Source organism: Theobroma cacao, chromosome 2, assembly GCF_053813885.1.
Source record: "Theobroma cacao isolate CCN51 chromosome 2, ASM5381388v1, whole genome shotgun sequence".
NCBI classification, from domain to species: domain Eukaryota; kingdom Viridiplantae; phylum Streptophyta; class Magnoliopsida; order Malvales; family Malvaceae; genus Theobroma; species Theobroma cacao.
In genome coordinates this window covers 37925781-37946592 of record NC_142640.1, presented here as the reverse complement: position 1 = coordinate 37946592, position 20812 = coordinate 37925781, and the positions used below count along the sequence as shown (strand labels likewise).

The window sequence follows — 20812 nt, the reverse complement described above, 5'->3', positions numbered from 1 at the left end:
TTAGACATTAATGAATAAAGAATATTTTGTTATTATAAAAAACATAAGGAATCAACAAGTTCTACTCGAATAATATTTCTTACAGAAGCTCCAACCAGGTCAAATAGGCTCAAAAGCTTCTCTAAAGCATGATAATCTGTAGAAACAAATATTTAATAATATTTTTTATATTTTCAGTTTAGCTACTATAATTCATAAAATTATAAAGAGAATTATATTTTTTAAACATTCATCTTTTCTATTTGATTTAATTTCTTCTGGATTTTGTTTATATTTTAATTAATAAAAAGTATTTTCTTTTATTTATATTTTTCATTATAAAACTTATGATTTTATTCACTAAACTTGAATCTTTTATTTTATATTTATTAAAAAAAATAATATATTACCAAATAATTTTTTACATATTAGAGCACTTATTTAATAACTTTATCAAATTACTATTTAATTTCTCTTTACAATATTTTAAAAATATTTTGCTTTGAACAACAGTTTACACAAGTTCTACCCGACCAAACAGACCTATGGTACGACACCGCGTTAGTTGATCCCTCACGTGCGTTAACACTCAACTCGAACTCAAGACATATCAATCTCCAGACATACAACAAAACGTGCGTACTCTACTCCGAACTCCTAAAGAAATCTTCGAATATAGCCCTTTGGTTTTGCTGTCGACATGAGTCGAAAGAGAGACAAACCCTACTTCTCCCGCCTTGGCCCCGCTTCCATCTCTAAAAGGCGTCGTCCTCTGCCACCTTATCCACTGCCGCCACCTGAGGATGAGGACAAGCCTACGCCGCCACCGGCTGTGGTTGTCATGGGTCTTCCTCCAAATTGCTCGGTGCTCGATTTGAAGTCGAGGTTTGAGATCTATGGCCCAATCTCCCGCATCCGCATTAACCGTGATGCTGTTGGCTACATAGCATATCGCTCTAAGGAATCCGCCGAGTCTGCCATTGCCGCTTCCCTTGATTCCTCTTTCGGCATTACCATTGATTCCACAAAGGCAATCTTTTTTTATTTTTAATCTATGCCCCTTTTGATTTCTTAGTTTCTTGTTTGGTAACTTGTAGAAGAGGAAGGAATTTGGTTGCTGTTTTTGTAATTATTGTGTTTTTGGGAACGTTTGGCTAAAGTAAACTAAATTGGGCAGCTTTAAGGCTAAAATTTAAAACTAAAAGAGTTTTTTTAATTAATTTGAAAATCATCACCTTTTTAATTAATAGTGCGAAACCGAAGTTAAATTTTAGAGCTATGCTTTGTTGCTCACGTATTAAGAGGTTCCAACTTCTGAAATGTGATGTTGGTTGCAGGTTCAAGTTTTGTGGGCAACTGACCCTTTAGCTAAATGGAGAGAAGGGGTAGGGGTCGGTGCTAATAAGGATAATGGGTCATCCTCGTCATCAAAGCTTTTGCGGCCTGAGGTACCTTTGAGCAGGCATGGAAGAGGGAATAAGCTTGCATCAGCTATAGTCAACCCAAGAAGTAGTGATGATGGTTCTTCAATGTTAGAAGTGCCTTTTAAAGGGAGAGGAATTGTTGCCTACGATGATATTCTATAACGCAGGACTAGGGCTTTTGGGGATCTGTCCATCTTTGTAACAACAGTACAAGTTTAATCTTAGCTCCTTTCTTTCTTCTCTAATTTCTAGAATCTAATGCGTTGTGTAGAGTGGAAGTTGTTTCAGTGTCTTGGAAGTTGGAGGAATGAGTGAAAGTTGTTGGGTATGTTTTTGGTTTATGGTTATCAATGATGCTTATATAGTGCCAATGAGTGTAACGTTGTCTTTTTTGTATATTTGTCATGGTTTTTGGTTATATAGTTCATAGAATGTTTTAAACGATTAGAGTGTTTGTTGGCATGAGTGATCTCCTCTGCCCTAATTGAGGAGATATTTCATTTGACTTGATCAAGGTTTTCAATATTCTTGAGCAATTTAGGTGGAGATTGGCAGTTCATTAGGTTATTTGAATGGTTCCATACTTCCGTTGCTTGATCTTGGTTTGGAATTTTACAAGTGGCTTAAACCTATGAGACTCAACGGAAGGACCGATAGCTAGTCTCACATCGAAGAAATATTCGTAGTTCCAGATTTGACATGGCTCTCGGTAGTATTTATGCTCTGCCGAACTCAAGGGGACAGGGGTTGTCTGCTTTCGTTTTAAAGCTTCAAAATGCTTTGATGGGTCATTCCAGCCATTTGTTGTATTTGTTTCTGCAAGGTTTCAAACATTTTTGTTCACAATTAATCAATTGTAATCATCCCTGTACACGATGATTTCTATTGAGTATTCTCGCAGCTGCCTGAATTGCTATGCAAAATGTTGTCCTCTTTTTTAGACTCCTTTCGATGGTTTCACCAAAGAAGTCAGCGGTAATTAAGTAATGATTCTACCAAGCAAATCCCCTGACTACAACATAACAATCTGCCATCTTATCGTGTAATTCTAATCTTGCTCAATGGATGTGTTCTATGACTTTCGGATATATGATACATAAATCGGTTTTGTCATATTTAGGGTCGCCTTGGTTACAGAGAAGGGAAGGCCTCAATATTCAGCTAAGAAGGCCCACACCGTTATCTGCAAGTAAAAATTTTGTTAGGAAACGGCGCTGTTTCAACTGGATGGATCGGTGGACATGAATTAAAAAGCAGGCACTTGACAGAGGCGGCCTGGGCTCTTTCGAGAAGCTTGTTCTCGACAGCAGAGAACAACTGGTTATGGCGGTGGAAGTAAATCAGAGTAGCAAAGAAACAATAATCGAACAAAGAGAAAAAGAAGAAGAACAACTGTGGAGCTGGGGAGCAGGCACGGATGGACAGCTGGGCACCGCGAGGCTCCAAGACGAGCACCTTCCCCAACTCCTTAACCTCCCTTCTCTCTCTTCCGCTGGCCCCGTCTCTATCCTTGCTTGTGGCGGTGCTCACGTTGTTGCCTTGACCTACGGTGCCAGCAGCTACATCCTTCTCTTTATTTCTTTATTTTGTTTTTCTTTTTTCTTTTTCCCTTGCTCTATTTCACAGCGAATTAATTATTTTTTCTGCGGAAAATGTTGGTTAATGGTTTTGCAGGTGGGAAAGTGTTGACGTGGGGAAGGGGTAACTCTGGTCAGTTAGGCCATGGGGAGATGGTTAATACCTTGTTAGCTCCAAAGCCTGTAATGTCTTTGGAGAGCTATTTTATCACTCAAGTTTCAGCTGGATGGAGCCACTCTGGATTCGTTTCAGGTTCCTTGTAGATTTGCATCATTCTACTTTTTGCCCATATATAAAATTGCTATACTGCCAGTAGCTCTGTGTTTGATTATTGTCTATACAGCTAAACTATCTAAATGTTACCAAATGTAATTAAATTGATGGGCTTGCTCAGTTTTTCCATTCTGCTTTATGCTGTTGATTTTGAGCTTCCTCAATTAACTTCTTACCAACAATTCAGATCATGCTTGTTGGAGATTCTGAATTTCATGTGGCAATATTTATGCAATTGAACATGCTATTGAATTTAGTTTTCTAATTACTTTTCAGATGAAGGGTGTGCTTTTACTTGTGGAGATGGTTCGTTTGGTCAGCTAGGGCATGGTGATTACAGGTCACATTGCTCTCCTGTTAAAGTATCATTTTTTGTTAATAAGCATGTTGAACAGATAGCATGTGGTATGCGCCATTCACTTGTCTTATTGAAAGGTAAATGTACGCTGAATTACTTGTGCTGCTAGAGGTCTTGAGTTTCAATATGAAGACTTTTTTTTTTTTTAATATATTACATACGCATTTACTACCTGAAGCTTTGAAAAATTGTACAAATTGTCAATTGATACCTGAAGAGAAAAGATGTACAATTTGCACCATGAACTTTCAAATTGTGTTCCATGATGTTAACTCAAACTCTTAACACTATTAATCTATCCAGCGGCTAACCAACATTATCATTTTAGGTATATGCTACATGAGACCATCCACATCCATTTCAAAGCCAACTGAACAATGAGATGTATTTTTTTTTTTATTACCTAGGCTGTAAAAATCCCATCCAAAACCGGCCAATTGTTGGATATCATGTGGTATTCATGTGGAATTTTCACAAGTATTTAGCATTTTTATTTAACAAGTGGGGTGTACACATGATGTGACTATATTGGTTAGAAGCTACATAAGCGAGTTGGGTTAATGGTACTTGAGTTTGGCTGAACATGATACACTATTTAAAAGTTCAGGATCCAAATTGTACATTGTTTTTCTTCAAGTACCAAATTCTTCATTTCACTAGAAGTTTAGATACCAAATATGTAAGTTACTCATTTTCTCCATATAACATATATATGCATCTGTTTAATTTGAGCATATGTATTCATTTTCGTCTTTGATTATTTATATGTTCACTTAACTTGCTGATAACATTGAATCAGATTGTTTTATAATTAAGCTCACTTCACCTACAGAATAAAGTGTAGAAAGATGAATAGCAAAGCTGCATTTCTTCACAAAATTTAAAGGAAACTCTGTTTGTGATATGTCTATACAAGAATACATAATTTAGTGCTTGAAATACAACATTGTTGCAAGTTGATCTAAATGAAGCTTTGTTGGGTACATTCTGCCTACCCATTGGATTGGATTAGAAGTTCTGAGAATTTTAAATGATTGACTAAGGAATCTCGTACAAGTAACAGCATAGTTTTTCTCGCTTGGATGCTTGGTGTATAGCAAAGGGAACTAGAGGAGTACCGGTTGAAAGCTTCACCTTAGTCTCTAATAACCAAAATTCCTCTCTGCAGATAATTCGGGAAATCAACTTTATGGATTTGGGTCTGGAAAGCGTGGTCAACTGGGTGTTCCAATGGATAGAATCAAGTCGATTAATACTCCTCAGTTTACTTGTGGATTTGATGATGTTAAAATTATCAGCATTGGTGCAAATGGAGACCATAGTGCGGCATTATCTGGTGAGTACACCCAAATTAGCAGAATATTTTATTTGTACCATAAACCATGTTGGCTTACAAGTACTACCCTTTTTTAGGCAATACCAAAGCCCATAAACAGTATAGAGTAAAATTTGGTTCCAATAACTAGTTTTTCATTTAATTTAATCTAGTTTTTATAATTGTGTCTTGCCTCCAGCTGAAGGACAACTATACATTTGGGGAAGAGGGTTTGGTGCCACTTCAGATTTTCTCATTCCTCAACACATACCCTCACCATTGCTTTCTAAAGCTGTGCTTGGCTGGAATCATGCTCTAATATTATCTGGTATACATGCACACTTGTTAATCCATTATGGTTTACCTTTGTACTCAAGCTATCCACACCTGAACTTACCCTAACCCGTCACAACACCCCCCCCTTCTCAAAAAAAAAAAAAAAACTCCTGGGCAAATATTTTAGCTTTCCTTGATCTCTTCGTGGTAAGATATGGTAAATCACATGTTGGTAACTCATTTTTATTTTGTAACAGATGATGGAGAAGTTTATATGCTTGGTGGCAGCCACCATGGAGTGCTAAGCAATCCTGAGAAAATGAATCCCTCAAAGCATTTATCTGGTAATCCATTTGGAAAACTAAAGACAAGAATAAATTTGATAAACTATATTGCAAGCATCAGGGTTGATGATCATGTATATACATTAAAGGTGCATATCTTAAAATGTTATCATTGTTGGTTTCTTAACCATCAGAGTGGACATTGTACCCAAAAAAAATAAAAACAACCACAATGGGTATAATACATGTGCACTCTCTTTTGAAGTTTTATTACAGGTTTGGCTACTTTAGCTCCCTCAGCATAAATACAACCTTTTCTGTTTTGGAGAAACAGGAGCAGCTGTTTTGGAGAGAGTCCCTGGTCTTGATGGGATGAAAGTTGTGCAAATTGCAGCTGGAGCTGAGCACTCTGCTATCATAACAGGCAAAGTCTATTGACCTTTTTTTTGTTTTCTTGTCATATTGTTTATTGATTTTTCTTTTCCACATATGCATTGTGATGGCAGAGGATGGAGTGATAAAAACATGGGGTTGGGGTGAACATGGCCAGCTTGGTCTTGGCAGTACATGCGATCAAAATATCCCGCAAACAGTTAGTTTAGGTCATGATATTGAGCACAACGATGCCACGTTCAGAGTTTACTGCGGGAGTGGGTTCACATATGCCATAAGGACGCTGTGTCCCCCTCCTTAACCCTGATATATTCTGATCGAGTACAAAGACCCTTTATCCTATATACAAAAATCAATGCGAGCCAAATTTTCTTGTTTCGCGTAGCAAAGAAGGAAGAGGAACACTCTACCAAGCACAATCTGTTGTTCTGTATCTTATCTGGAATGAGCATTTATCAATGTGTCATATATTAGATAAAACCAGATCGTAAAATTATCTATGCATGAGAAAGCCCGTCGCCCAAGTCTAACACCGCTGTGGCGCTGCTTGCACTGTAATATAATGTTTAGATTCTTTATGGGATCAGATGACTCTATGGACTGAATTCATTTGCTGAATAGAAATTTTAGAGCTGTTTCATCAGTTATTTTTCTTCTTTTCGATTTTTAAATACTAGTTGGTTCATGTACTTTCTAGTATTTCCTTTCTTTTTGGACAATATTCATGTAGCAATAAAATTCAGATTTACCAATTTAAATCTGACTTAGGACAAATCTTTCTTTAATAGTAATCCAAACCAAAACAATGGTCTGTTTTTTTGAAGTAAAATATTTTTCGAAAAATGTTTTTAAAACTTATATTTGTTTGGTTGATAAAAAATTGATTTTACATGTAAAACATTTTACAAGTCAATGAGAAAAACAATTATTGATTACGTAAAATGTCTTACTATCTTGAAAGACGTAAATCATTTTTCAGAAAGCAACAAAAATATTTTTATACTAAATCTATGAGTATAAATTTAATAAATATCTTAACTTAAAAAAATAAAAAAATAAAATTTAATTTTAAAAAAATTTTAACTTAAAATATTAATATTTAAATTATTCAACACTATTAAAATTTAAAAAATATATTTTAAAATAAAATCATTCAATATAATTAAACTTTTTATTTATAAATTAAATAAATCTAATTAATAATTATAATAAAAATATTTCAATGGTTATCATTTTATAAATACACTTTTATAAGTATAAGTTTAAATCTTACTAATAGTTATAATAAAAAATATTTTAATGATCATTATTTAGTGAAAACATATTTTTAATTATGGATTTTAGATGTCTTGCATAATTAGCGAATATTTATATTTTTATGGTGTTATGATAAAAAAGTGATGAGATGAAAATTTTTTAAAAAGAGGTGATTAAATACTTTAAAAAATATCATTATTCATTTTGTGTATTTTTATTTTTATTTTTAATTTTAATTCTAAATTAGTGAAAGCTAAATATCAATATTGTTTTGTAATAACATAATTTTAACATCCAAATAACTTCAGAATCATAGTGGAAAATTATTTCCAAACAGCAAAAAATGTTTTGAACCGTTTATCGAAATAACAAAAAAAATTAAATTTTTCTATAAAATATTTTTTTTAAAAAAAATTTCTCTATTTGTTAAGTTCACTCCAAAACCCAGACCCGGAAATCACAATGGCGCCTAACAGGCAAATGACCACAGAATCCGTCATCCCTACACATGGCACTTTCGTAATTCGCAGGAGACTGTTGTTGGAAAGGATACAAAGACCATTGAAAGTATAAAATCCACCTCTTCGACCACCACCTCCAACGCCAATCCCCTGAAAACCAAAAGCCCCCAAAACCCTTAGGCCACAGAACCAAGAAAAGAATAGTACAGAAGGAAAGGAAAAAAACTGGAAAAAATGATGAATGCTGCAGTGTCATTTATAGGAGGAACCAACGGCAACAAGAAAGGCTTGGCTGCAACTCTAGCAGCCCATCCAGGAGAGCTTAAGCTCCGAGCTTCCCTGTCAGACACCAACTTCACAGATGGGTCCACCTTAAATTTTGATGACCTCTTACTTTCTGTTGAGAAGCCTGGTTCTTTCATAATCGACTTTGACATCCCAAAAAAGGTACCATCTTTCTTTCCCTCTCCCCTGGAAAAATGCAGTCTTTATTTGCAAGGAAAATGTTTGTCAAAAGAAGGTGCTTAATTTGCCTTGGTTTTCTGTTCAGGATGTTCAGTTTCAGTTCATGAACACGTTTAAGGTGGAGGCCAAGCAGGTAAATTGGACATACACCCACGTGAGGAACGAGAGACGGACAGTGCTGGACGGGACCCTGTTGTTAGATACAGCCAATAAGTTATCTGCAAGTCATGAGCTCGGTTCTGTTAACTGCAAGTTGAAGTACACTCATGTGCATAGAGGGTTGACAACGTTTGAGCCCTGCTATGATTTGGCCAAGAAGTCTTGGGACTTAGCCGTGTCAAGGAGAGTTCTAGGTGGTGATCTAATCAAAGCTACCTATGAGACATCGAGTCAGGTTTTGGGTGTGGAGTGGTCGTGTAGCTCATTGATTAATGAAGATGGAATGATTAAGGTACAGCATTGGTTTGTATTTTTGGTTTATTTGGTATGAGTTTACGTTAGGTTGATCATTTCTATTTTTGGTAGCACGACATCTTCATACTTTCACAGTTGATCAGAAGAATTCTCCTCTTACATTGGAATGTAGTGTGGGTTTTAGATATGTCAAATGTGTTAAGTTCTCTTTGATTACAGTAGCTAATTCTGAAGATATTGTGACTCAAATTGACTAAGGCGTATGACAAGTCTATGGAGGAAATTGGTGTTCTTCAATGTTTTCAAAATTATTGAAGAGTAGCTAACTTTTCTAACAAGGGCAAGATACATGCATACCAGAGTGGTAAACTTATCATCTTGCTTCTTTAATGTGTAGTTAACTGCAGTCTACATTGTTTATACCTTGTATCTATATCCGTCTGCTGGGCCATTCTCATTGTGCTCTTGGAAATATGGTCTAAGAAATAACCATAGGTCAATCATAAAACAAATTGTCATGATCTCTTGGTTTCATCAATTTGATTTTTGAAATCAGTCTTCTTATTATCTGCCCATATAGAATGACTTTGGACTGAGGTTTAAGTAGAAGCTATCTTTTAGTAATTGATATTGATTTTGTTTTCCCTTCATTTTTGCTTTCATGTCATATTGACCAGATTTACTGCTAGGAATTTCCTCTGGTGTTCTGCCTCCAGAAGTTAAAGGGGATGATTTTAACTGGTGCTTAGGTATGTTATGGGGCATCCTAAGCCACCAATTCATCTGTTGTGAAATGATTCTTCTAAAAGTTTTCTGCATTACTGATGAGTGAGCACTGACTCTGAAGCCCTTCCCCATCCTTGTAACCCCCATTATTGGCGAAAGCAGGATTCAATCTTTAATTCTCTGGTATAGTCGGCAGAGGACTTAACTAGCTAAGTTAGCAGGCACCTTCCTTAACTTCTATTTGCTTAAAGTTGTTTTTCTACATTAAATGAAGTTGAACTTATTAAGGTTGCATGGTTAATTTGATATCCATAACTATTGAAGAAAAATCAGATATATTGGAGTCTTTATTGTATTTTTAGGAACATCCTCATGAACATTCTGATGCTATAGATCACTTGTCAAGCCATGTATTACATTGTTAACATCATTCCTGCACACCCGCTACTAAAAGAAGTTAATTTTCTTTGAATAAATTGTACATGAATTTCGCAAGATCTTTAATTTGATTAATGATTTGTTTTTATGCAACTGACTGAGGCTCCAAATTGTGCTTTCTAGGTTTCAGCATCTTTCAATTTGGCAGAGGGCTTACATCCGCCAAAACTAAATGTCCAGAGTATGTGGAACTTTCAGGCATAGTCTCTTGATAATAAGCTTGATTTTTTATAACATATAAAACAGAGTAGTTATATTCAATATGCTGTAAGCCTGTAGGTTGTTCATATGAGATTCCCTTAGGAATATAAACTGTTACTAGTTTAGCTTCAAAGCAAGGGAATTGGCAGCCCTGGAAGTGTCTTATGTTATTTCTCTAGCTCTCTTATTAAGGTGAATTTACCATCTCTTTATGCTCTGAATCTGATGAAACCATAACATCATGTCAATCATCCTTATCTTTTAAAAGGAGTTTTTGGAGGAGGAATTTGTGCAATAAAACTTTCGTGTAGACAATGTTACTTCCGGTAAACCATGACATGAATCTTGAAATTTTGCCAGAATTGATTTGCATTTGGTAAATGTTTTATGTATAAAGACTAGAGAGAAGTTAAAAAGAATTCCTTTATGTTTTATGAACTCAAGTATGTAGGAAGACAAAGTTTGTGATCACTGAATAAAACATTACTCTATTAAACAATCCAACTGAGCAGGCTGATACTTCATCTGAATAAAAAGACCAATTTTTCATTTGAATATCACAACTCATTTTCTTTTAAAATAATCACATGATATCATCTCGTTATTCACAGAGGTGTTGGCATCAACAAGGTACTAAACAAAAAATTTAAGAGAAAATGGGCATGGGACAGTTGTCTAGTTGTGTTACATTTTTTGAAGCCCCTTTTGGTCAAGAATCATTAGAAAGTGTACTCTTCTACCAGCTCTAATCTACTTTGTTTACAGGAAGGAAAATGGAAAACTAAAAGCAAAAATCAGCTGCATTTATCCTACACTGTCTTTATGATGAAATATCTTGCCATCCCCACAGTTGCATGCCTCTGGAGTGTGGCCTCCCTATGTGATGATCAGTAAATTATTCTCAAATCCATTGTTGTTAACAATAGGGCGCAAGGGATCAATCTTCCATTCACCATCAACAATGAATTTAATCTATACCACAAGGTAAAAGTGCTGAGCTATCCATCATGTAATTAAAATTTACAATTTTGAACTGCAACAAAGTTGACAACATGATATACCTCATATTTGCCTGGATACAACTTCAAGCGTAAAGAAAAAACACCAGTACGTGACTTCTCCATCTTTCTCTGCAATATATAATCATAAGATACAAAGATAAGTAAAAGAAACACAGAGAGCTAGCTACATCTCGGTGAAGGGAAAACTGTTCGACATTCTGTAGATTTGAAGATTTTAGAGGAGCGTTACAGACATGTTAAATTGTTAATTGTCACACAAGTAGGCTTAAATGTAGAATACCAAAAGGAGTATTAATCATGATCCCCCTCGCGTAAAAGAGACACGAACATTAGTAGTGGTCCTTGAGTAAAGAAATTGGCCATGTTCTGCTTTATGAAAAATCATGGACTATTACAGGCAGGCCACGCATGTATTTGAAGTAATTCTGCACTTAAAAGGAATTTAAAAAATCGACCATAGTAAAATGCTTAGTCGTATATTTCCTTTAACATCTTATTTGCCTCACCAAGCATCTCTGCAGTTCGCCAATGAAATCATGGGTCTAACTTTGGTGCTTTTTATTTCTATAAAGTATCAAAAACTTTTTCCCCCTAACTATCAACATAATTACTGATGAAACAAGAATATGTAACCAAAAGAGAGCCACTAAAAGTAAAAACAGGGTACGTGTCAGTACCTTACAGTCTAAATGACTACCTAATTGCTTATCAACAGACTCAAGTCTGCACTTCAATTAATGAATAAAAATGTCATTATTAATTCCAAGTAATTGTTTGAGGTGAGATCAAACCTTGGTTGCCCATCCATCAAATGATCCTGCTAAAAGCACCTCTGATGCAGAATTAGGCCATACTACACAGGCAGTACGAAGAAGTTGCAAAGCTCTACGAGCATCATCAATCCTATTCTGTTTCTCTTCCACCGTCTTTCGTGCATCTCTGTCAAAGGAATGTGGAATTGTGATACTCTCAAAGTAAATTAAGGTAGGCATCTTTTTAAACTAACATAAGTATGCTTACATTATTGCCAATGCCATCTTCCCTTCTAAAACTGTCAACCTTGCCCGTATTGACCGCAACTTGTCCTGGGCATTCATTATCTCATTTTCCTGGAACTCCCAAGTGTCAGAAAGCTTGTGCAAACTGTCAATGGAGCTTCCATCACCCTAGCACCACAGATAGCAGGGTTAAAAGGTAATTGATAACTCAAAATGAATGCAAAGTATGGTCACAACACCAAAAATGCTTTCTGTAAAGGGTTCTTCTGCTAAGGAGAGAGGAAATGTTGCAAATAAGTAAAAGGATGCCTTGGAGGCTGCAGTAAGGAAGACTGGAGCAGTTTCTTAAGTACTAAGTGTTGTGGCATGTGGAAGAAAATAGATAAGTAGTAGAGTAATGGTTGGGAATAGCTAGAGAATGAGTGAGTAGAAGAGAATTAGAGAGAGAATATTTAGTGAAAGAAGCTCTGACAAAAGAAAAAAGAAAGAAAGAAAACTGAATTGCAAGGAGAGCCACACTGTCTTTGAAGTAACTAATTCTCAGGGAAACAAACAAAAGGCCACAAAATACTTTTGATTTGGTTTCTTGTCAAGATACTAAAAATAAAAAATTCTGACAGAAGTAGTTACATGAAGCTAACATGCGTAAACAACAGAGATCATTCACTCACCTTCCATGATAAAACCTCATCAACATTAGACCTCAGTGACTGTAGTACGGATGAAAGCTCTAACTTCAGGTGCTCAAGACGACTTTGTATTTTGTTATTAATCTCTTTTTTGGAAGCATCTGACTCTTTTCTTCTGTGTAGTTCACTGGATTTATCTCTAATATCAAGTATCTCATCTCCTGAAATATTTGTTAACCATTTTATTTCATAGATAATAATGTCAGCAATTGTGAGTTGCAATAGTACAAATAGAAATCTATCAAATTCACACTTCAAAGTCATGAAACACCTGAAACTAATAGATAGTCTACCTTCAAATTCCTTGCCTCTAAACCCTGCTCTTTGAAGGCTCCACTCTCTCCATGTTGAGTTTCCTAAACCATCAATGCCTGAAAGAGACTGGTTCTCACTAGACTTGACCCCAATATCATTGACTAGGCTTGTGCTATGGCTGAATGACACAAGTTTTCTTCTACCAGGACCACCAACTGTCTTTTACACATAACAATTACAAAAAGTTATGAAACTAGAAGAGAGAAAGATAACAGTTGTTGTGACAAGAAATCATGCTAAAACAGTAAACTAGATACCTTCACTTTAGAAACCATGGTACAAACCACTTTTCATAAATATATCTTTTCAAAACCTAACATATAACATATAAATTTGCCACCTAATATAAGCTGAAAAACAATAATGGTATGTAAGAATGTATCAGAATTAATAGAACCAACATACCACATCCATTGAGGCTTGAACAAGAGATTCTTCTTCACTATCATTACTTTGGGTACAAGCATTATTGTCACCTTTCTCTCTGAAACCAAACCCAAAACTTACATTCCTTTCTCTCTGTAAACGACTCAGTATACCGTCAATCCCGGAGTCATCCTCAGCTGCTACTTCTCTGAACAAACAGAACATTTGGTCAAAATCCTTCCCAGGGTCCACAACTCCAAAAGATTTCAACTTTCTCGTGCTCGAATTTAATGGAGATTTATAGGTTCACAGGCCAGTGTTTAAATTCATTTTAAGCATCACATCTAACTTAGCAACTGTTTATCACAAACATGAAAACTATAAAAGAAGAAACAAAGAACAAAATTTTGTTTCTTTTAACACAACACATTCAAATAACATGTCACCAGCAATAGCAAATGCACGCAAATTACCTTTTCTACCAAAAAAAAAAAAAAATGAAAGAGTGCCATTAGCAACTATATGTTCCAAACACGAGAACAATAAAACTACAAAGAACATAACTAAATAATAAAAAAAAGCATTTCAATAACATGTGCAACCAACTAACTTTCACACAAGAAAAAGGAATACGTTTAAATGCCCAAGAATTAGAAATCTCACAGTGATCTACCAGACGAGGAAGGTGAAGAAGAAGAATTAAAAGCCAAAGAAGAAGACTCTCTACTTCCAACTTCACTCTGACCCCTCTCTAGAAAAGCCTCGTTATCCCACTCCTTTTCCAAGTCCCAATGTTTGACATAATTTTCTGAAAACCCATTTTCCTGAAATCCATTATCTTTATCTAAGTCCCAGCCCATAGCAAGCCACCCTCCTTGTCTCTTAATCCTCTCAACTAGATCCATCCTCCCAGCATCAACCAACTCTTTCTTGCTGGGAAAAACCTCAGGTTTCTCACTATTCCTCATAAACTCCAATATCTCTGCTTCCAAAGCTAAATCCGCGTCGTTGTCCCACCCTTTCTTGCAGCAACAAGACCACCAAGAAACCCTTTTTTTCTCCTTCCCAAACTCCAAACCACGAACGAGATTCAACTTCAGAGACACCAAATTCCCTTTCCGTCCTTGTCTAATCACGCAGAAACAAGACGGGAAAACCCGAGAACTGAAATGCGTCACAAATGAATGAGGAGAGGCAAAAGTATGGCTCGACGAAGTGAAGGTGGCCATGGTTCAGGCATTTCTACGAACAGTTGCAGAGGGCAAACAGGAAATCAAAAATCTATCAAAGAATTGATTTTCAGGTATCTCTGGCGTGTAGAGAGGAGACGGAGGGAAACGATAGCAAAAAATAAAGGGAGATAAAGGGGAAGAAGAAGAGAGAGAGAGAAGCTTAGGCCAAGTAACGAACAATGCTACCGAAAAGCGTAACCTTCATTTAATGTGGTGCACTGTTTTAGATATATATTTGGGCGGGCAAATTTTCAGTGCCCAAAGCCATTAAGCCGAACAAATGTTTTAAATAATAATCATTCGTAATTTTGTGGTATTTGAAGAAGGCTGTGTTTGGATGCGGATAAGGTTGGGCTACGAACAAAGCAAGTGAGGAAGGTGATTTATTTTGTGGGTGTCGTTTAGGGTGTTTTTATAAGGCTTTGGTTGTTGATATGAGCAGTAGGGAAAGAGACTCCAAAACGGAGTGAATGAGAAGCTGAAGCTCACGTGATTGTCTGATAATGACAAAGATTCAGTGCTTTAGCCCTTTTTGCTTACCCTAATCACCACACTATTCATTTGTGAACACTTTCACATGTCTATTTTAAAATCTACGTTTTTGCCCCTTCACAATCACATATGTACTACAAGAAGAAGAGAAGAAGTTCAAAGAAAAAGTAGTATTCTTGGCCCATGGTTAGAAGGGTTAAACGATGCCATACCCGACACAGCAAGCAACTAAAAGCCGGTCTTTCTTTTGTTGTTTAAAGGGTGCTTTCCTTATGACTGGAGTAAATTATGTTGGAAAACCAGTCCTGCCTTTTTCCTAAGAATCTTAAACGTCGGTTTTTTGCTGTAGGAGAAACGAAAGAAATGCATATTTTTTTAGTCGTAGGATTTGGAATCATACTCTTGGCAAAATGAAAAGCGATATGCACTTCATTGGTTTCTTTTTGTTTTTTTGATGATTTGAGTATGCATCTTAAAAATGGAATGCCCTTGAAAAGCATTTGCTCCAAACTTTCTAGGAGTTTGCTTGTAGTCATGTGCCATCTTTTTTTCTTTGAAGTTCATTGAGCAGTGAGCGCGCATGACTAATGAGATTAGCAAATCCAACAAAGAGATTGACAAGCAAGATTCAAGAATCTTTTGTCCTGCCTGTGAAGAATCTTAATAGTTGACAACTTATACACATAATTCTCATTTATCCTTTCCATTTTTGCGGTGAAAGAGGCCAACAAAGCTAATCTGTCAAAAATTTCTACATTCCACAATCCGTGAAGTCACTGCCTAAAAATAAGAACTTGAAAAGAAAGTCAAATATCAAAATAACATGAACAAGCCAACAAGTTGATGGCTGTCATTATCAATACAAGTGTACATCATACAAACAAAGGCCCCAAACATCATGGGTCATGAAAGTAAGCTTTTAAACAAGGCCAATGGCAGCTTCAATGTTTCTTTGCACTTTTCTTTTTCTTCACCTTCACACTAACGATTGTGTTACTATCATTCAATTTCAATTGTTTATGAATCATTGATGTGTACAACAAAATGTGTGGCCGGCCACTTTAACAAAGGAGGTTAATGTGGTTTTCGCTCATTAGCAAAGGGTCTAGAGTTCGATGTTTCTTTCAATGATTGACCACTGAGAAAGAGATGGGGATGAAAGAATTGCAACCATATCTCTCAGCTTCTTTCCCACATGAAAAGACAAAGACAACAGGCCCAGCAGAGTTCACAGCTTGTTATGAATAGCTATGGGTCTGAAAGAAGGAAGCTAATAGCTTGGTAATATGACCCATACAAGATTCCAGAGACTTGACTGTAGCAGAGTCAGTTAGATTGGACTAGGGACTAGATGCAGCAAACTAAAATATCATATCCAATTAAAATTTTAAAAAATATGTTCTGGTAAGTTTGAAATTTAAAATTTTAAAAATTTTATTATTTTATTAATAATAATTGTAGAATGAAATTGTTTGATACAAAAATCAATAGGAGACAAATGTAATGAGACGAAGATAGTATATGACAACCATATTTAGTAGGATATTCATAATGAATGCTTAAGGATTGTCCAATGGGATATCGATGATAATTTTTTAATTAATCAAAAGGATAAGAGCTACTAGTATTTTAAGATGTAAAGCCCGACCTTATAAAATGCTTGACAGGACATACATGTGATGGATAGCATATTTGCACGCTAGGAGAGTCTCTAAAAATTTACAAAAGTCGGTATTGTACCTAAAGGTACAATAAAGTTAATTCAAGCTTCGAAATAAATCAAATAGAGATTATAGGGTGAAATTGAAAATTTTACAGTCCAAGAATGATTTAAAATGGTGATTTGGAGTTCGAGGATTAATTTGGAGTCAAACCGAAAATTTCACTATCTAGGCGTAAAATGGTAATTTTGCCATTCAAGGACAAAATGGAAATTTTTTTGAAGATTTTGATCACATTTGACTTATTGGAGTATGATTTGAGGTTGAGAAGTGAAAAATTGTAATCCCGGTATTTTTCGGAGCATAGGGGTAAAATGGTAATTTTGCCACCTCAGGGGCAAAATTGTAATTTTACAAACCCAACACTTGTCCAGCACATGGATTTAATCCAATATTATCATGGATAATTGAAGGAATTTATATGGTGGAGAGAGAGCTTAATAGTTAAGAAATGACACATGGACCAATAATAAGGTGACATGTGTCAAGTTTATAACCATTTATCATTTAACTTTAAATTTAGCACAAAATCAGCCCATTTTCTTCATATGGCCGGCCAAAGGAAAACAAAAGGAAGAACAAAGGAAGAAAAGAAGAACAAGAACCCTAGGTGGAAAAATTCAAGGGAAATTTGGTGGATTTCAAGTAATCAAGCAATCAAATGTAACATTTCTTGATTTTGACTTGTGATCTACCTTTCCCATGCATTTTTTCTTATTTTTCAAGGTTAAATTTTATGTTTTCATGGTGAATTCATGGCTGGCCGAATGGGTATGGAGAGAGAATGATGTTGGATTGATTTGATTTCAAGTTATATTAGTGTTTTTAGTTAGTTTGTGATGTGTAGCAAGAAAAGCCAACAAGAAAAATTCATTTACTCCCATTACCCATAAGAGGCCGAATTTTCTAGGGAGAATATTGAGGCTGAAATTGATGATATTTCATGATATTTTGGTGATATTTGATGTTTGGTGAGGTTAGAAATTAATGGGAAATTTTGGTGTGAAAATCTGAATTTTTGCTCAATGTATAGACATGTGTGATTATTGACCCGGGATTGATAAATTGAATCTCATTCACAGTCACTAAGGTAATTTAGGTATAATTGGAGTGTAGAAAGTGAGAAGAATTGATTTGGAGTTAAATTGGAGATTTTAGTCGATTAGACCGAGTATAGTGTGACTTAGGTCGAATATTACATTTAAGCGATTAATCGGACATTTTGCATTCCATATCATGCATTAGTCTAAATTAGTTTAATTTTGATTTAGTACCAATGTAATAAGTTTCTCAATTTTGTACTATGTCAAGGTGGTGAGTCCTCCGACAAGGGAAAGGAAATTGTACCCGAGGATCGATAATCGGAGTACTTTAGAAATTCGACTCCTGAAATAGTGAGTAACCTTACTATCGTTTTAATTATCTAAAGTGGTTTTTATCCGATTTTATGATTTTATGAAAAATGAGTTTAAATGGCAAATCTTTATGTTTTATAAACAAAATGTGTTTAAACGAAATGATTTTATAAATTGTCTTGAAATTGAATAATGATTTTGAAAAATAGAGTAATTGGATACCACTGATATGTTGTAAATTTATGATTTGAATAAATGGCTTATGTTAATGTGTTAGCATGACTGGCTGGGTTGTGGTTTTTGTGAGCTGTATGAATTGTTCTATTTTACATTTGCAAGCTGGGTAGTATTAAATTAACCCTGTCATGCTGTCAAAATTTTATTGTATGGTGGATATTGCTTGCTGCAGTGGGCTGGGTTCTGTGGACTAGCCTATTAGAGGGGCACGGAATCCTAACATGTTTTACCTCTGTTGGAGAGGCAAGTAGGGTAACTCCCGAGGTATAACTTTTAGAGTTCACTTCACGCCAAACCACCACATGAGGGGGAACTCGGCCAACGCCAAAGAATGGCTATATTTTCTAAATAAAAACATGATTTATGAGTATATAACTTTTTAATAGCCTTGGCGGACTCGGTTTGGGATAGCTCTCGGCCAAGGTATCCTTGATAACTAAGTATGAGAATAATTTTTGGCATGAGCAAAGTTTTAAGAAATTCATAAGCCATGTTGATTACTCGATTTAAATGAATTGAATTTTATTTGGTTGAAATGAGTTGAAATATGATAAATTAAAGTATGATGATTTATTTTATCTGTCTCTATTTACTCGACTTTAGATATTTTAGATGGTATTTGTTTACTCACTGAAATTTTATAATCTCACCACCCTCTTTTCCACCCATTTCAGGCTCAAAATAGATTGTAGATAACTGATATCGGCGAGGACTACAGTTAGACTTGCCACATCTAAAAACTGTAGGTTCATTTCTTTTGATACTTTTAGTCATTCGTCGGCCCACGTGTCACTGTAAATTAAATTTTATACTTTGGTTATCTGTATTACAACATGTATGCATTTATTTTGCTTTTACGCAGTAAAAATTATTTACGCAATGTTCTAAAAATATTGTTTTATAAGAAAATAGAATATTTTGCTTAATATTCATTTTATTTTCTTATTATATCCAAATAATCATAATTTGGTTTTAAATGAAGATTTTAGACTTTTAAACTCATTTTGATAATGAATTATGTGTTTTGTACTTGTATATTACATTTTAGCCAGTTTCGAAAATTTTGAAAAAAATAACCAAAATACCCTTGTGAGACGAAAATTATTATTTTATTTGTTTTAAGTTGGAAATAGCTTAAAATCTTTTAAAACGTGATATTTGGCGACGGTTACTCATAGGGGAAATGAGAAGCTGATATTAAAGCCTTGTAGGGTTCCGGTTGACATTTCGGGTAATGAGTGTCGATATGAGCATCGTGGCGGTTGTCATGGGCTCGAGGGGAGTTCTGAGTCGTGACAATTCAATTGATATAAGAGCTTTTGGTTTTAAAGATAATAGTTTTTTATTTTAAAGATATTTTAAAAATTTTACAGTGTCAGTGTCGTCTCGAGTTAAATTAGGTTAGGTTGAATAGAATACATGTATCAGCATATAGAGCCTGAGGTTACCTAAACTCGCTTTGTTTCCCCTTATAGATTATCATGCCTCCTCGACACGAACACCCACCTCTCACTAGATTGGTTGGGAGGGGAAGAGGTCGTTCCCAACATAGTCAGCTAAATCCTATAGAGAGGGAATCGACTGCGTCTGCTATTCGGGCAGCACCTGCTGCTGAACAGATAGAGACTCCTCCACATCCTGCGCCTCCTCCGCTACCTACTAGTATTCCTGCCATGCCTCTTGAGATGGTTCAGGCATTGGCAGCCTTCTTTACTACTATTGCTGGCCAAGCTCAGGCTGGTCAAGCTCTTCCTATAGGTCCTCCAGTTGCTCCTTCAATACCACCACCCTCGCCTTCTATCCCACCACCAGTGCTGGATGTTTCTAATTCTAAGAAGTTGAAAGAGGCTAGGCAACATGGTTGCACTTCTTTTATGGGTGAATCAGATGCAATCGTAGCTAAAGAGGTGGTGCAAATGGCTTTAAGAGCTGAGAAGCTTGTGAATGAAAATAGGAGTCTGCGAGTTGAGTTAGCAAAAAGGAGAAATTTGAGTGTATCTTCTAGTCAGCTACCAAAAAGGGGCAAATACTCCTCTGTTTCAGGAAGTACTACTACTGTTTCAGTAACATCTTTCCAACCTCCATTTTTACAGACACAGCAGAGGTCTTTGAGATTTAACAGATCTGCGATGACTATTTCTGGGAAGAGTTCCGGAGGTTCTGATAGATGCAGAAATTGTGGGAATTATCATGTGGAGCTGTGTAGGGGGCCTGCACGATGTTTTTATTGTGGTCAGCAGGGTCATATTAGGAGTACTTGCCCACAGTTAAGACGGGCTACGATAGTTGCCCCATCTCCACCAGCTTGTACGGATATGTAGAGGAGAGATTCCTCTGGATTACCACCGAGACAGGGATGATTTTGACATACCACCAAGGGTAGGTTAAATATGTGGAAATTAGTGTACTAATAAAGTGCATATGATAGAAAGCTAGTTTGTAAGTTGTAGTTTTCGTGATTATGAAATATATAAAGATTATCAATAAATGGACATACACTTGGAGTTGTAATTTACAAGTTTAGAGTATTTAAGATATGATTA

The 20812-nt window shown here is 35.7% G+C and overlaps 4 protein-coding genes across 12 annotated transcripts; 3 read left to right on the top strand and 1 right to left on the bottom strand.

Moving 5' to 3' along the window:
- Positions 1 to 592: 592 nt before the first annotated feature.
- LOC148764232 (homeobox leucine zipper protein) lies at positions 593 to 1774 on the top strand. Its single transcript, XM_088803806.1, has 2 exons — positions 593 to 1009; positions 1317 to 1774. The coding sequence occupies exons 1-2, from the start codon at positions 680 to 682 to the stop codon at positions 1563 to 1565; spliced, it is 579 nt and encodes a 192-aa protein (XP_088659932.1). The 5' UTR covers positions 593 to 679; the 3' UTR covers positions 1566 to 1774.
- Positions 1775 to 1923: 149 nt separating this feature from the next.
- Positions 1924 to 6523, top strand: LOC18609274 (Regulator of chromosome condensation (RCC1) family protein). 5 transcript variants are annotated; one of them, XM_088803802.1, is made up of 9 exons: positions 1924 to 2386; positions 2524 to 2952; positions 3078 to 3233; positions 3531 to 3689; positions 4781 to 4948; positions 5127 to 5255; positions 5461 to 5547; positions 5816 to 5911; positions 5994 to 6523. In XM_088803802.1, exons 2-9 carry the CDS (start codon positions 2727 to 2729, stop codon positions 6179 to 6181), a joined length of 1209 nt encoding a protein of 402 aa, XP_088659928.1. In that variant the 5' UTR covers positions 1924 to 2386; positions 2524 to 2726; the 3' UTR covers positions 6182 to 6523. The 5 variants fall into 5 exon arrangements, with proteins under 5 accessions (XP_088659928.1, XP_088659929.1, XP_088659927.1 ...); XM_088803803.1 differs by having other exon boundaries at positions 1924 to 2952; positions 5822 to 5911; XM_088803801.1 differs by having other exon boundaries at positions 1924 to 2952.
- A 1057-nt stretch (positions 6524 to 7580) lies between these two features.
- Positions 7581 to 10063, top strand: LOC18609273 (outer envelope pore protein 24A, chloroplastic-like). Of its 5 annotated transcripts, none has more exons than XR_016024454.1 (4): positions 7581 to 8045; positions 8149 to 8514; positions 9167 to 9305; positions 9765 to 10063. XR_016024454.1 is itself a non-coding variant. In XM_018114554.2 (4 exons), the coding sequence occupies exons 1-3, from the start codon at positions 7833 to 7835 to the stop codon at positions 9224 to 9226; spliced, it is 639 nt and encodes a 212-aa protein (XP_017970043.2). In that variant the 5' UTR covers positions 7581 to 7832; the 3' UTR covers positions 9765 to 10063. The 5 variants fall into 5 exon arrangements, 3 of the variants coding, with proteins under 3 accessions (XP_017970043.2, XP_088659340.1, XP_007044367.3); XM_018114554.2 differs by having other exon boundaries at positions 9167 to 9226; XR_001926316.2 differs by having other exon boundaries at positions 7582 to 8045; positions 9155 to 9226; positions 9765 to 9820.
- Positions 10064 to 10368: 305 nt separating this feature from the next.
- On the bottom strand, positions 10369 to 14750 carry LOC18609272 (5'-AMP-activated protein kinase-like protein). The gene is made up of 8 exons (XM_007044300.3): positions 13896 to 14750; positions 13272 to 13440; positions 12845 to 13025; positions 12534 to 12712; positions 11885 to 12030; positions 11656 to 11803; positions 10904 to 10972; positions 10369 to 10814 (listed from the first exon to the last, which is right to left on the bottom strand). The coding sequence occupies exons 1-8, from the start codon at positions 14459 to 14461 to the stop codon at positions 10719 to 10721; spliced, it is 1554 nt and encodes a 517-aa protein (XP_007044362.3). The 5' UTR covers positions 14462 to 14750; the 3' UTR covers positions 10369 to 10718.
- Between the last annotated feature and the right edge of the window lie 6062 nt (positions 14751 to 20812).